This window comes from Onychostoma macrolepis, chromosome 07 (genome assembly GCF_012432095.1).
Source record: "Onychostoma macrolepis isolate SWU-2019 chromosome 07, ASM1243209v1, whole genome shotgun sequence".
NCBI lineage: Eukaryota > Metazoa > Chordata > Actinopteri > Cypriniformes > Cyprinidae > Onychostoma > Onychostoma macrolepis.
Genome location: NC_081161.1, coordinates 38759539 through 38773298, shown reverse-complemented (window position 1 = coordinate 38773298; position 13760 = coordinate 38759539). Strand labels below are relative to the sequence as shown.

General features: G+C 34.2%; 1 protein-coding gene across 6 annotated transcripts in view; it reads left to right on the top strand.

The window, feature by feature from the left end:
• The window catches only part of nav2a (neuron navigator 2a), a 211600-nt gene that overhangs the window by 137938 nt on the left and 59902 nt on the right, over window positions 1-13760 (top strand). For 5 of the 6 annotated variants that reach the window (XM_058780589.1, XM_058780595.1, XM_058780593.1 and 2 more), the window contains 4 exons: window positions 2383-2435; window positions 10963-11035; window positions 12140-12350; window positions 12610-12663. In XM_058780589.1, the coding sequence (XP_058636572.1) occupies window positions 2383-2435; window positions 10963-11035; window positions 12140-12350; window positions 12610-12663 (391 nt within the window). The remainder of the gene's footprint in view (window positions 1-2382; window positions 2436-10962; window positions 11036-12139; window positions 12351-12609; window positions 12664-13760) is intronic. The other variant, XM_058780594.1, reaches the window with a different exon arrangement.

Sequence of the window (13760 nt, the reverse complement as noted above, 5' to 3'; positions counted from 1 at the left end):
TGTACTTATAAAAATAATAATGATAATTAAATAGAGGCTTTTAAATGTCATCTAATGATTCTGGTTCTAAATATGCCTGACAAGTTTCATATGAACTTTGTTACAGACATTTTAGTGGGTGTCTTCTGTAAACCATGGGAAAATGTATGATAGTCATTATTTTTTGCTCAAAATTAAAATTAATATTGAACAGGGCACATTCTTACAGAGTAACACAATATTATAAATTAATGTGTGATGTATTTATATTTAAGCAGTCCTCTTGAGTTTAAAGCATGCATTTATTTCAGTAAAATTACATTTGACTAAATAAAAATACATTAGAAATGTATTGCAAACTATTATAAATTTATATTTGTATTAATTTATTCATTCATTCATTTATTTAATGAGTTCAGTTGTTTTATGCTCAATTTATGGATTAGACTAAAATGAGATTATAATGTAATAGATTATATAATATTGCATTACTATTAGATAATCTATTTTTATGTAAGCAGTCCTCTTGAATTCAGAACCTGCACTTTTAGACTAAAATTTAATTTATTATTTTAGAAAACATTTCTAATATAACTTTACTTTTCACAACTATTACTACTGTAAATGATGATACATTGTTTCTTTCATTCACTGTAACTTTGAATGTTTCAAAACAGCAATGTTTTCAGTTACTAATATTTTAACAGTGATCATTCTGTCGTGACAGACTATTAATTACCTCAAGGGTGTGTGACCTCTTTGTGCTGTAGATACACCCAATTGCAATAGGAGCTTTTATTGTTTTAATAGTATTTATGTACTTCAGAGTGCGTAGTAAGAAAATTAATCCCTGTCAGCAGCTCTTCCCATGGACATGCAAAAATAGAGTTTTGCATTACCTCTGTCCTCTTAAAATGTGTTGCGAGAGCCGGAAAGCATTTGGTTACTTAAGAGCAGAAAGCACTGAACAGCGTTCTGGGCTGAAGTGGTGTTAAATGACTCATCACTGTTGTCATCCCACTTTGTCCTCCTGTGTTTTCTGCATCTCAAGGGAATCCCACACTGGCCAGTTGAAGCTGAAATCCGACCTGCCCTGTCTGACAGACACAAATGGTGCATGCAACCAGTGACATACTTCACATATTTAGTTATTTCTGTTAGTGAGAGCTGATGGATTTTGCCCTAAAGTTTTGAAAGTAAATTTTGAAATAAGACAATGCTTGAAATGGTGACAATAAGACATTACATACAGGGGCCCCAAAAAGTGACATTTGACCTTTGTACTGAAAAAATAATGATTAAGTGACAAATTATGTGGTAAATTGTAGTCTAAAATAATAATAATATCTCAAATGTTTTCAAAATATTAGAATTTATTTCTGAGGTCTAGAATTAGTTTGCAGATGCCACTTTGATCATTTTTGATGTCTAATGCAGTGCAATTAATGCATTCTTATTTGTGGCTTAATTATTTTATATATCTTGTAAACAATAATTCAGTTATGGAAGCTTGTTTCTGCCATGGAATAAAAAAAACATGAATATTTATTCTTATGACTTTTTTTATCTTACAATTCTGACAAGTTATAAACTTGTAATTGCGAGTTTACATCTCACAATTTTGACTTTTTTCTTTGAATTCTAAGTTTACATCTTGAAATCTCCACAGAATAAAAATAAAAAGGTAATCGTGTATTTTTATCTCACGATTCTAACTTTTTTCTCTTCAGAATTGCAAGTTTAGAATTAGTTTTTTTTCCTTCTTGTGGCTTTCAGAATTTAGAGAGAAATGTCTGAATTGTCAGATAAACTCTGTGAGATATAAGGTCGCAGTTACTTGTTTTTTTCATTTTTTTTATCACACAGCGGAAATGGGCTTCCATTTGAAATAACATTATAAAATAATAATTAAATCACAAATTATTTAGAAGACATGGCCACCCAGATGGTTCTCCGGTAGTCTGAGAGCCCCTCCGTTGAGACAGCCCGTCTCAGATGTGTCTGTCCTCCATGCTTACTCACCTGACATCTTACACATTCCTGACACATTTTTCCCACAGCGCAGGAGGTAAAGTGATTCCTGCAGGCATTTAGCTGTCATTGTAGCCGTGTGTGCAGTTGTCAGCTGTGAGTGAACGGCCCTGTTTCAGCTGCCGTGGGGTGGGTCGGGCCCGCCGGGATGCTGGGTGGAGAGCAGTCACCCTCAGGAAAGCCCCAAAGCAGTCGCATCCCAGCAGGCCCTGCCACACAGTTGCTCAAACTGGATCTAGTTTCCACATTAGAGGTCAAAAATCTGTCCGGCACAGACACAGAAAGGACATACTGCACTTGAGGCTTACAATTAAGAAAATCTGTCACTTGTTTTCTTTTTTTAGCAATTAATTTGTCTGTATTTCTCCACAGCAAATGAGAAGATTGAAGACATTAATGGATGCCCCAAGAGTCGTTCTCAGATGGTAAGAACTTGTGTTTTATCGCCTACTGCCAGTGTAATTTTATAATGACTTTAATGCACGTTTGTGCATTAAAAGACATTGTTAGATCGGTCTAGGGAAACATTAGATACTAATATGTACTTTTAAAGTTCTTGTATGTATCTTTAAGGTATTAATATATGTACCATAAATAAGGTACAAAGATGTACCTTTTAGCTTTTTTACCTTAGGATACCGCCCCAGTGACTGCTTTGTACCTTTTTTTTTTCTGAGAGTGTAATACATTAGATTCTCACTGATGTTGCCAGCAGGCTTATGGATATGCACTTTAATACTGTTATTTTTGCTTCTCTTGCGGTCTCTCTTTATAAACATCTGGTTTAAGGGGGGTAGTTTGGCTGAAACTTTAAAAAACTCTCAAAACCATCAGTAAATGTGTAGGTTTGGAGGAAGCACAAGCCAGATTACAGACATAAAGAGCTATTTTAGCCAAGCCAAAGCTAAGCAAAACAAACCCTAGAAGTTTGAGTATCGCTGACGGTCGTATCACACATGAACCAGGGGCAGCGGTTGGTTTTGACTTGTCTCGATTACAAAGGCGGCTGTCAAGCCTGATTGGACGCAACAAAGGAATCATTTTCAAAGGGCTTGAGGTCTATACGTGCGTTTTGTTGTTATTGGAGGTTTTGATTGTAATGGTGGTCCTTTGAGGCATTGCTCTTGTTTTGACAGTGATGAAACCCAGGTGAAACCAGCGTATATGTTGGGTTTGGAGGCTGGTGTGCTGCGTTCTTTGGCCAACTATAGCTTCAGTAGAAAGATAGTGCTGCTGTAGTTAATAAGGATGGGAATCCTGAGGAATTTAAAGATTCTGCTTCTGATTCCAGCTAATGGTTCATGTTCCTTGACAGTTCAAATATGGAGTCTTTTAGTACTTTTTGAGTACCGATTGAGGTCTGTAAGATATTTTTTTTTTAAAGAAGCCTTTTATACACTCCAAGGCTACGCTTATTAAAATCGAAAATACAGTAAAAACAGTAATATCGCAAAACGTTATTACAATTTAAAGAACTGTTTTATCTATTTTAATAAATGGAAATTATTCCTGTGATAGCAAAGCTGAATTTCAGAAATCATTCTTATATGCTTGATGCTCAAGAAACATTTCTTATTAATATCAATGTTGCTTCTTAATAGTTTTGTGAAACCCCATGCTAGTTATTAATTTATTTACTTGCTTACCGACCAGAATAGAAATCTTTTGTAACATTATCAATGTCTTCTCTGTTGCTTTTAATTAGTTTAAGTATAAATTGTATTAAAATTATTCATTTCTATCCCAAACAAATAAATATCTTAATGGTAGTATAACATCATAATATTTTTGTAAGAGGAGTGTTTACACAGATACTGAACAAACAAAAATATTGTGACATTTTTAATTAATTTATTAGTTTATCTTTTCTAAAAAATATTGCCACTGATTATAATGTGAAACTTTAATTGCATAATAAAATAATGACTTGCGGTTCAATAAGTGAGTCAGATTAATTGAGTAACCTCTCTGATTCAAGTGTTTTAACCAACTCGTAAGAGTCATTCATTCAGGAATTGGGCTTCATTGGTCACACACTGCATGTTTTGGATTTTGGATTTGAATAGTTAGAAAAGTAGTGCATTGATAAAACTAAATATTGTGAAGATCATTTGATCCCGATACTTTCTTTTATAAAATGAAACCAGCCCTAATGCTTTGGCCACAACTAAGCTGGTCTTCTCAGATGTGAGAGGTAGATTAGGAGGCTGGGGTTAAGTTGAGTGGCAGGGGTCTGATTGTCCAAGCACCGGAGCTGATCTCTCATTGCTATCTCTCACTGACTTCCATCAATTAGCACAAATTGCACCGTAATTTACTACTTTTAGACACACTGTCTTTGTGTTCCCATTTTCTTTCTCTTTCCCTTTTCTTCGCTCACAGTTTTCTTTCGTTCTGTAGCTGCATGAATGCTCAGGTCTTTTGAATTCATTCTTCTTCTATAACTCAGCCGGTGGTGACTGTACGAGCGTGTGCATATATGAACGTCTATTTGTACATCTCAGCAGGCATTCTGCATTTATGCAGTTTTCCTGTATGTGAGTCACTCTAATGCTGTTTAAATTCCAGCGTGTGTGTTTGTTTGTGTCTTTAGCTAGGAAGCAAAGCACTGCTGGAAGCAGGTGCAAGCAAAGCTATTATGCAAATATCATCATTGTGTGTTTTTATCAAGAGCGGCAATTGCACAATCGCTCTGTGAATGGGCCTCTAGCAACAGCTTATGCTGGACATACAAGTGCTTGTGTTGATTAGCATAAAGATCCATCGGGCAGAGTAATATCACTGCGACTGCTAATTGCTGACATGATACTTAACCTCAGCATTCAGATGGGTAAATATGTAAACACATTAAGCTAATCAATGGAGGGGTTTTGGCTCATATTGTAAAACCGAGGAGTAGAATTTGAATGCGTTTGTCACAATAGATTTGGAGGATCATAATATTGATGCAGCTGAGCATATGCTAACTTTTATGGAACAGTTTTGAGTGTTCAGCATGAAATGTGGTACACAGCCCAGTTTACATCCAAAATGCATCATATTTTCAGGAGAAACATGGAATTAAACTGTCAAAAAATAAAGAATGGGCATTACATAAGAGGCTTATTACAGCCGACCACAAAAGTAAGTGGTGGACCAATTCATTACAGTTTGATAAAAATGACAAACAATTAAAAAAAAAACAAGCTCTTTATGAGTCATGCTGGAAGACTTTTTATTTTTAAAGACGTCTCTTATGCTCACCCAGGCTGCATATATTTCATAAAAGATTTGGTAAAAACTATTTATTTTTGTATTTAAAATATCTGTTTTCTATATTAATATATTTTGAAATGTAATTTATTCCTGTGATGCAAAGCTGAATTTTCAGCATCATTACTCCAGTCTTCAGGATCACATGATCCTTCAGAAATCATTCTAATATGCTGATTTGGTGCTCAAAAAAAGAAAAACATATCTTATTATTTTTAATGTTGAAACAGTTGTGCTGCTTTTTTATGGAAACCATGGTACTTTTTTTTCAGGATAATTTGATGAATAGAAGATTCAAAAGCACAGCATTTATTTGAAATCTTTGTAACAATGTAAAAGTCTTTAATGTCACTTTTGGTCAGTTTAATGCATCCTTGGTGAATAAAAGTATTATTATTGATTTTTTTTTTTTTTTATCTGACTTTTGAATGGTAGTATATGATATATTACTTTCCTTTCCTTTTGTTTTTGATTTGTTTGCATTTATTAATTCACATTTTTTGGTCAAACCAATATATTTTTGCGGTCTTAACAAAATGGCAAAAAATAAAAGCATGATATTTTTGTGTTAAACACATATCACTGTACTGTCAATATCAACTGCTTAAACCCTTCCTAAGTGTTATTCTATTGAAACAATATATGTGTTAGCCCTGCATATTTTGTGTTCATTTGATAGCTATTTCAGCAGTCTGGGCCAGCATCAGATTCTCTCCTTCACCTTTGGGACTGTTTTTACACCTGCTCGTTCCGTCTGATCCGTCTCAGATCATCTCCTCCTCCCCTGTAACCCACCAGCAGTGCAGACAAAGCAAAGCACAAGATTGCAGCATTTATGTCAGTGGCTGTTGACACAGGGCTGCTAAAACACGCAGGAAATCTCAGTGTCGTAACTCTAATTCTCCTCCCCAGTGGTGTGTTTTGACACAAAGATGGTTGCTTCAGCTGAGTCATGTCTGGTGGAGTTAGCGAAGCAGTTAACATCACTTAGAGCAGCTTAAAGTCATTTACTCTATCACAAAAGATCATAATCATTGCAGAGATCATATCGACAGGATGTTTACCTGTCTTTGTTTTTCACCTCATCTAGTTAATATGTTCTTCTCATGGTTTCCCAGAAAGCTAAAAGTTACAATATACAGCATTAACCACTTTCCTGACCAATCCTTCCATTTGTTTTGTTAGTTAAGAGGAAAAATTATAAGGGGAATGATTGGCATGTTAATCTAATTTGGTTGTCTGTCAATCATCATGGGATGGTTTTTGTGTGTGATTTGTGCTCAGGATGGGGAAGGAATCAAAACACGGACCACATTCTTCTGTAGAGGCGTCCATCACTGCCTGTGTTTTCCTCCTCTTCTTTTAAACACTCGTTGTTCTTGAACTTCTTTGCTGTATTTGAATGAGGCCTGGAGTAGATAAGTGATGAAAGTCAAGTTGGACGAGATTCATTGTTTTTGCTGAGTAAGTGGGTGCACAATATTGTTCAAATAGTTTGAATACATTTACATTTAGCAGACGCTTTTATCCAAAGCAACTTACAGTGCATTCAGGCTATACATTTTTTTATCAGTATGTGTGTTCCCTGGGAATTGAACCCATGACCTTTTTTTCTATATTTATATATAAAATTAAATATAAAAAAGTTAATAATCCAGCTTTGCAGTCACAGGAATAAATTACATTTTAAAATGTAAAAATATATTCCAATAATAAACTTAATTGTAATAATATTTCACAATTTTATTTTTTTTAATTTTTTTTCCGTTTTAAAACCATGTTTTTGATTATAAATGCAGCCTTGGTGAGCAAGAGACTTTTCAAAAAGAGGAAAAAATATCGCCTACCCTCACAAACTTTTGAAAGGTATTGTATGCATGAATAAGATTTATTTCATGTGAAGTTACGTATTCAAGTTGCTTTATTTTTTGGTCATATTATGAAACAATCACACTACGCATTCCATCCATTGGTTTGACCTAGAAAAACACATTTCAAGTGCATTAAAGTAAAAAAAAAAAAAAAAGCTGAGATATAATCATTTAAATGTAGGGTGACATTTTCATTTTTTTTTATTTCATTGCATAAAACTCAAAATGTGCTTCTGGGTCATAGCGACTCTAATGATGTTTTTGAATTTTCTTGATTCTTTGTTTCACAATACAAGAGTTCATTGTATGAAAACATACAGCAACATTCAGAAGCCAAAACTTTGCTTGTGAGAAAGAAGTGCATTTATTAAAGCTGAGTTTGGCACAAATGTCTGACATTAGACATTGAATACAAGAGGCTACAGTTTATTGAACAAAATCATTTTAATCTGATCTTTAGACTTTGAGTAGCGCAAATCTCGCACAACGATTAATGAATTGAAAATGATCATAGAATAACTAAATTATGATTGTTATTAATGTGAAAACACACTTACATGAATAAGTGAACATTGGAGAAAAAAATTTAATAAGCCTGATGAGACCCTGTCCTACAGTAATTCTATTAATATGCCCGTGTCTCTTTTTCATACAGTGTTTATACATAAAGTGCCTCCATCCTGTCACATGACCATCTCACCTGTCAGTCATCACCTTTAAATACATGCATTCTCTCTCTCTCCTCAACTCACATAAACACACTTACACACAAGGAGGAGTTTATTAGGGAACCAGTGGTGATGAAAAATATAATGACAGAGAGGGAAAAAACAAGCAGAGGGAGAGATGAAGACAGATAATGAGAGAGACAGTGTCTGTGAGGAGTCTCATATAGAAGGAATGTAACCGGTATATGTTCACGTGTGCATATAAGCACGTTATGTGCTTGAGACAGACAATAGTTGTGTGTGTGTGTGTATGAAGCTGTTTGTTTAGCAGGCTGTCCCTGTCTTAAACACTTGAGGAGCAGATAAACTCTCACAGGTAACAAGCAGCGAGCTGAGATACAAATGAAGCGCTCTTGTTTCAGGTACGGACCTCTTGTTGCTTTAAGGGCTTCCTTAATTCGTTTTTGACATTGGATACGCGTGGAAGAGGGAGTAAGAACTTAAAATGCTTTTATATTGTTATTTCTGATAGAAACGTGCAAGTGTTGTACAAACGCGTATAGTCTGTAAATGGAAGGTAAATATAATTTTAAGTGAATTCAACATTTTTGACTTTTTTGTGCCTTATTGATTTTAGTATTATAGATGTTCATAAAGTTCTGGAGTATTTCAGACCGGAAGTGTTCACATAACCTAAAATTTGTAAATATATTTGGAAAAAGCTTTAACATTGAGCTCAAATATGCATTTTGTCATTATTATAGCATTTTAGTGATAGAATGATATATATTACATGGTATCTGGTCATTTTGAGACAGTTTTACTTCCTTTTGTCGGTTTACTTCCTTTAACCAAGATCTGTGTCAATAATTTTGCTGATTAGGGTATTGTAAGATTAGTTTAGCAACATACATTTCCACAAAAATATTGTCTAATATTGTGTAAAATGAAGTGTTTATTTCACTGAATACAATTTTGTGTATGTATTTACAGTCTTAAAATTGTAGTGTTAAAATTTTATTTAAATCAAATGTAAAATTTAAATGTTATCCTATTTTATTTTGTTTTATTTTTTATTTTAAGTAAAATATACAGTACGCATTTTATCACCGTCTAGATCAGCATTGGTCTTTGAAAAACACATACTGGTCAACAACTAGTGTTTTTCACGAATACATTTCTGTGGCTGTGCTTGTGTTTGGATTGGGTTAAGTGCTTTTTTATGGCACTGCAATCAGTTGTTTGCTTTTATTCCTGTGGCTTCTGATTTCTATTGACTCAGTGAGTTTTTAATGCAGCTATTATGAGAATGTCATTCAGAGTGGTGTTTGCTGTCATGCATGACCTGCAGCCCAACAATCAGAGAAGACAATGTTGTTATGTTAGAGCTAAATTGCCCCACACCCCATTTCTTAATGCATTCATATTGACTTCATATAATATTATGCCTTGTAATTCAATTCACAGAGAGAAAGATGATATAGATTCATTTCAACCCCTCTCTCTGAGATATTTTTTATTTAGAAATGTTATTTTTAGTCCTGGATGTCTGGGATGTGGTTCCTTCAAAGGGTCAGAGGAATCTAGAGCAGATTCTTTCCTCACATGTCTATATCTCCCTCGACCCTTAAGGCCAGCAACTGTTGGCTGCCAGCAACTGGGATACAGTCAGTGAGGCTGAATGTGTTGCTATGGCTGACATAACTCACACTTGTGCTGACTAACCCATGGCAGATGACCAGCTCTTTAATGCAGAACATGGGCAATAAATCAAAGCAATGCTCTATTAATTATACAGTGGCCCCAAAAAATATTGGGACAACTGAGCACAACCGTTGAAAATGTATGAATTTCATTGCATAACAAAAAAATCAAAGCAAGTGGCTTATACAAACAAATTATGCTTTTGGAAATCAGCCTAATTTCTTTTTAGTCGTTTTTATCAATTCCTTTTAATGAATGAAGCTTCACCAATGTTTTAAAATTGAGAAAATGTTGAAATACCTTGTGTATATCATGTATATCAAAACAAACGTTTTGTGAAATGTTTGAAAAGCGTACTTGTGCTTTCTTTCTTTAAAATTAATAATACTTTCTATATTTTGTTATGTAATGCAATGATATTCATACATTTTTAAGTGTACTGTAACCAAAGTTTGAATAGAGTTTACACTAAATTAAACTTTTTATTATTTGAGAAACTACATATATTAGTCTTAGGTAAGAACCTTTTTGTAATAGACTAGGCCAAAAATGTAAAATAATATACTATATTACATAAAAACCACTATGTTATACTGTATACTATATTATAATAGTAAAATTATTATAAATACATTTTTATTCTTTACCTGAAATATTGATTTTAATTTAAGAAAAAGTTAATTATGTCTGCTAGTGTATATATATATATATATATATATATATATATGTGATAAAGTATGTTTGTTTTGAAGTAGTGTTCATTATTCACTACAGCTGGTAAACACTGATCTTTTTATTTATTTACAGGGTGCCAGTGATCTAAAAAATGTGAATATTGTTATAAAAAAATAATATATATTTACAATTCAATTTACTTTTTTTTGTATTGATGCCAGAATATGGGTAACATAGCATGAAATATTGGCTCCGTAAATAGAACAGGCGGCTGTGATTATGGATAACCTCGACCCTAGAGTATGGTAAATGTCATTAACATATTCCTGGTAGAATCCACATGACCTTTAAGTATAGTCTATTACATCACCCTCCTCCCAGCCAATCAGATATGCTTATGCTCAGAATTGAGTGACACTAGGACTAGGCTGGGTCAGCGTCAGGGCCTCGACGACGTCTCCTAGCAACAGGGCAAATGGGATGCCCTCAACGATTGGCAGCAAAGGCTTTGCATACTGTTTTGACTGAGCAGCCAATCTATGCTCTCTGATAACACTACAGCTCCTAGAGCGAGTCACGTATTCAGCCACAGAGCAGATGTGAAGCAAACTCAATCTAGACTGCAAGGAAGCAGCATCTATTCTGAATTTAACCCGGCATGTTTGTTTTAGGTGATAATGGCTCCTTTCTGTGTTTACATGTGTGTGTGTGGTTTGTCATGATTATTTTTTTAATGATCGCTACAGTGCTTATCAACATGCTCTCTCTTAATTTCTCTGTAGATTGAGAACATTGATGCCTGTCTGAGCTTCCTAGCAGCCAAAGGTGTGAACATACAGGGACTTTCAGCTGAAGGTAAAAACACAGATTCAAGGAAGATTTTATTACACTTTTGATCTTTGATCTGGTTTTTCACACTTTAATTTATTAAGCCAGGGTTATTTTAACCTGGGTTATCTTGTTACAAGTTTCACACTGTTCATTCTTCACCCTAGGTTAGTAGTTTAACAATTTTACATATGTAAACCATTAGTCAATATTTATGAGGTTAAAACTTTGATAGGACAAGTACAGCACACAGTTTGTTTTCTTTCACTTTTTGTGACTTTTACATTTCCCATAGATGCAGAAAAGTTACTTTGACTGCACAAAGTACATTAATATTTCATGAAGCATGAGTTGTTTAGTTTATAATTGGCTGTTTGTTGCAGACAAACTTTTAAACACCACATTTCAAACTTTGACGCTACTGCAAAAGCTGTTCTTCATAACCCAGTTAAAACAAATTTGTTTGTATAGTGCCTTATACAATACAGATTGCTTCAAAGCAGCTGTTCAAATAACAGTGTTAGTATTATAAAATTCACGAATTATAAAGCAAATTCAAGCGGTAAAGCAGCTCTACAGAAGATAATTGTCATTATTCAGCTCAATTGTTTCAGTTCAATAACTCAGCGTTGTAAAGTTGATCAATTATGAAATGAGTTCAGTTAAACTATAAGCAGCTCTATAGATGGCAACAATGTTCTTAATTATTCATGTTATGTCAGTCATTTCAAATTTGATTCAGTTTAGTTCAATAAGAGTGTTGATGCTGCAAAATTAGCAAAGTTTAATTTGATAGTATCAGTGCAGTTTAATCGATAATATTATGGAATATTAAATGTGGTGCTAACGCCCTTTCAAAATTACAACCTACTTAACGTAAAAAGTGACATTAGTGTAAAAGCATATTAATAAAACACACATAAAATGGCTTTATTGTCAAGCACAGTGGCTGATAACTGGAAGGCTGTAGGTTCAATTCCCACAAGAAGCAAGAGTGAGGCACTCATTCCCATCATGCTTTACATGGGAACTGTGCTTGTAATTAGCGCCCTACTAATTACTTTGAGAGAAAAGTGTCTGCCAAATTATATACTAAACAGCAATCTGTTGTTGAACATCTCTTCCTCACAGAGATCCGGAATGGAAATCTGAAAGCCATCTTGGGGCTTTTCTTTAGCTTGTCTCGATACAAGCAGCAGCAGCAGACGCCGAACAGACAGACGCACACGCAACACACACATTCACACGCTCCCTTAAGCCAGCAGAGCAGCGCTCCGGCCCAGCTGACCTCCACCTCGCATGGGACGCATACACACAAAACACAGCCAGAGATGCAGTCCAGGTAACATCTCTCTCTCACTCTCAATCTCTCTCTGTCTGTCTGGCATTCTAGCGTCCTATCGTTCTATCATTCTATCAAATGTGCATATGTTATATGAATTGTTTGTGGATTGATTTGAAGCGATCTGTCTATCTAAATGTGCCTTCATTCTCTTAGCGTTGTGATTGTGTGATGTTGTGTTAGTCATCACTGTCTGTGTTTGTCAGTCTCTCTCTTTATCTCTCTTTCTTCTCTTGTTTCTCTTCTTCTTTCGATCTAGGGATGGCTCTCAGAGTAAACTCAAGTTTTCCATTGGTCAGAAAAAGTCTTCTAGGTAGCGCTCTCATTCCCATGCTGTGCTCTCCTGTATTTCCTCTGCTGTCAACCTGCTCGTCATCACCCTCCTCTTCCTCACTTATTCTCTGCATGTGATTTTGTGGTCTAATTCTACTAATGTATGTACAAGATTGTTCTGTGAAACTCAAATATTCGAACTGACAACTCAACAGTATAATTAAATAGTATTAAATAATCAAAATTATTATTTGCCTATATATATAATGCATTATAAAATATTCATTCTCAAATTGACAATGCCTTACTCTAATGTTATAATTTCATAAATAACTGTAACAGTTATAACTTAAAATAAAAAAGTATATCGCATTAAAACACATGGCCAACACCATATTTCAGGTGTTTTATCATGTGTTGTCAATAGTGCATTACACTATTTAAAACATGTGCAGATTATTATTATTATTTTTTTTTTTTTTTGCATTTGATTGTATATATTAAAGTATTTTATAAAGCAAAGTATTTTAACTGTGGTTAAAGGTATTAAAGAAAGTATATAACTGAATGCAATTCATAAGAAATTATGATAACTTTATGATGCATGTGTATATTTAATAGATATCTATTTAACAGTTATATTGTTAGATAGAGATATCTATTAAATAGATAAATAAACTAGATTTATTCTAAATATAAAGAAGAAAATAATCACCTATTGTTTCCTAGAATATATCCGACCAGACAGAATATGTGGACTCTGTCAGGTGATGTTACCCAAAAACATGTCCCAGTGGAAATGTCTGCTCAGTGAGCTGTGATAACTTTAAAATAACTGCTCTGTGTGATGCCCTGCTTGAGTAAATTATTTATTGTGGTGTGTGACAGACAGGTTGGGGTTGTAATTTTGGTTTCAGTGAATGATGTGTTCGTGCCATCAGTCACCAAGTGCTACAAATGCATTTCAGATGCATTTCAAATGCAAATGTGTAATGCATTTGAGATAACTACACTAAAAATATTATGAATCACCTTATTTAAAATTCCCAGTTTAAATATCAGTCCAATCTTTTCCATTCCACCATTCGTTTTTGACAACTTGTGACACAATGTTGCCATCTAATGGTGGATAGATAT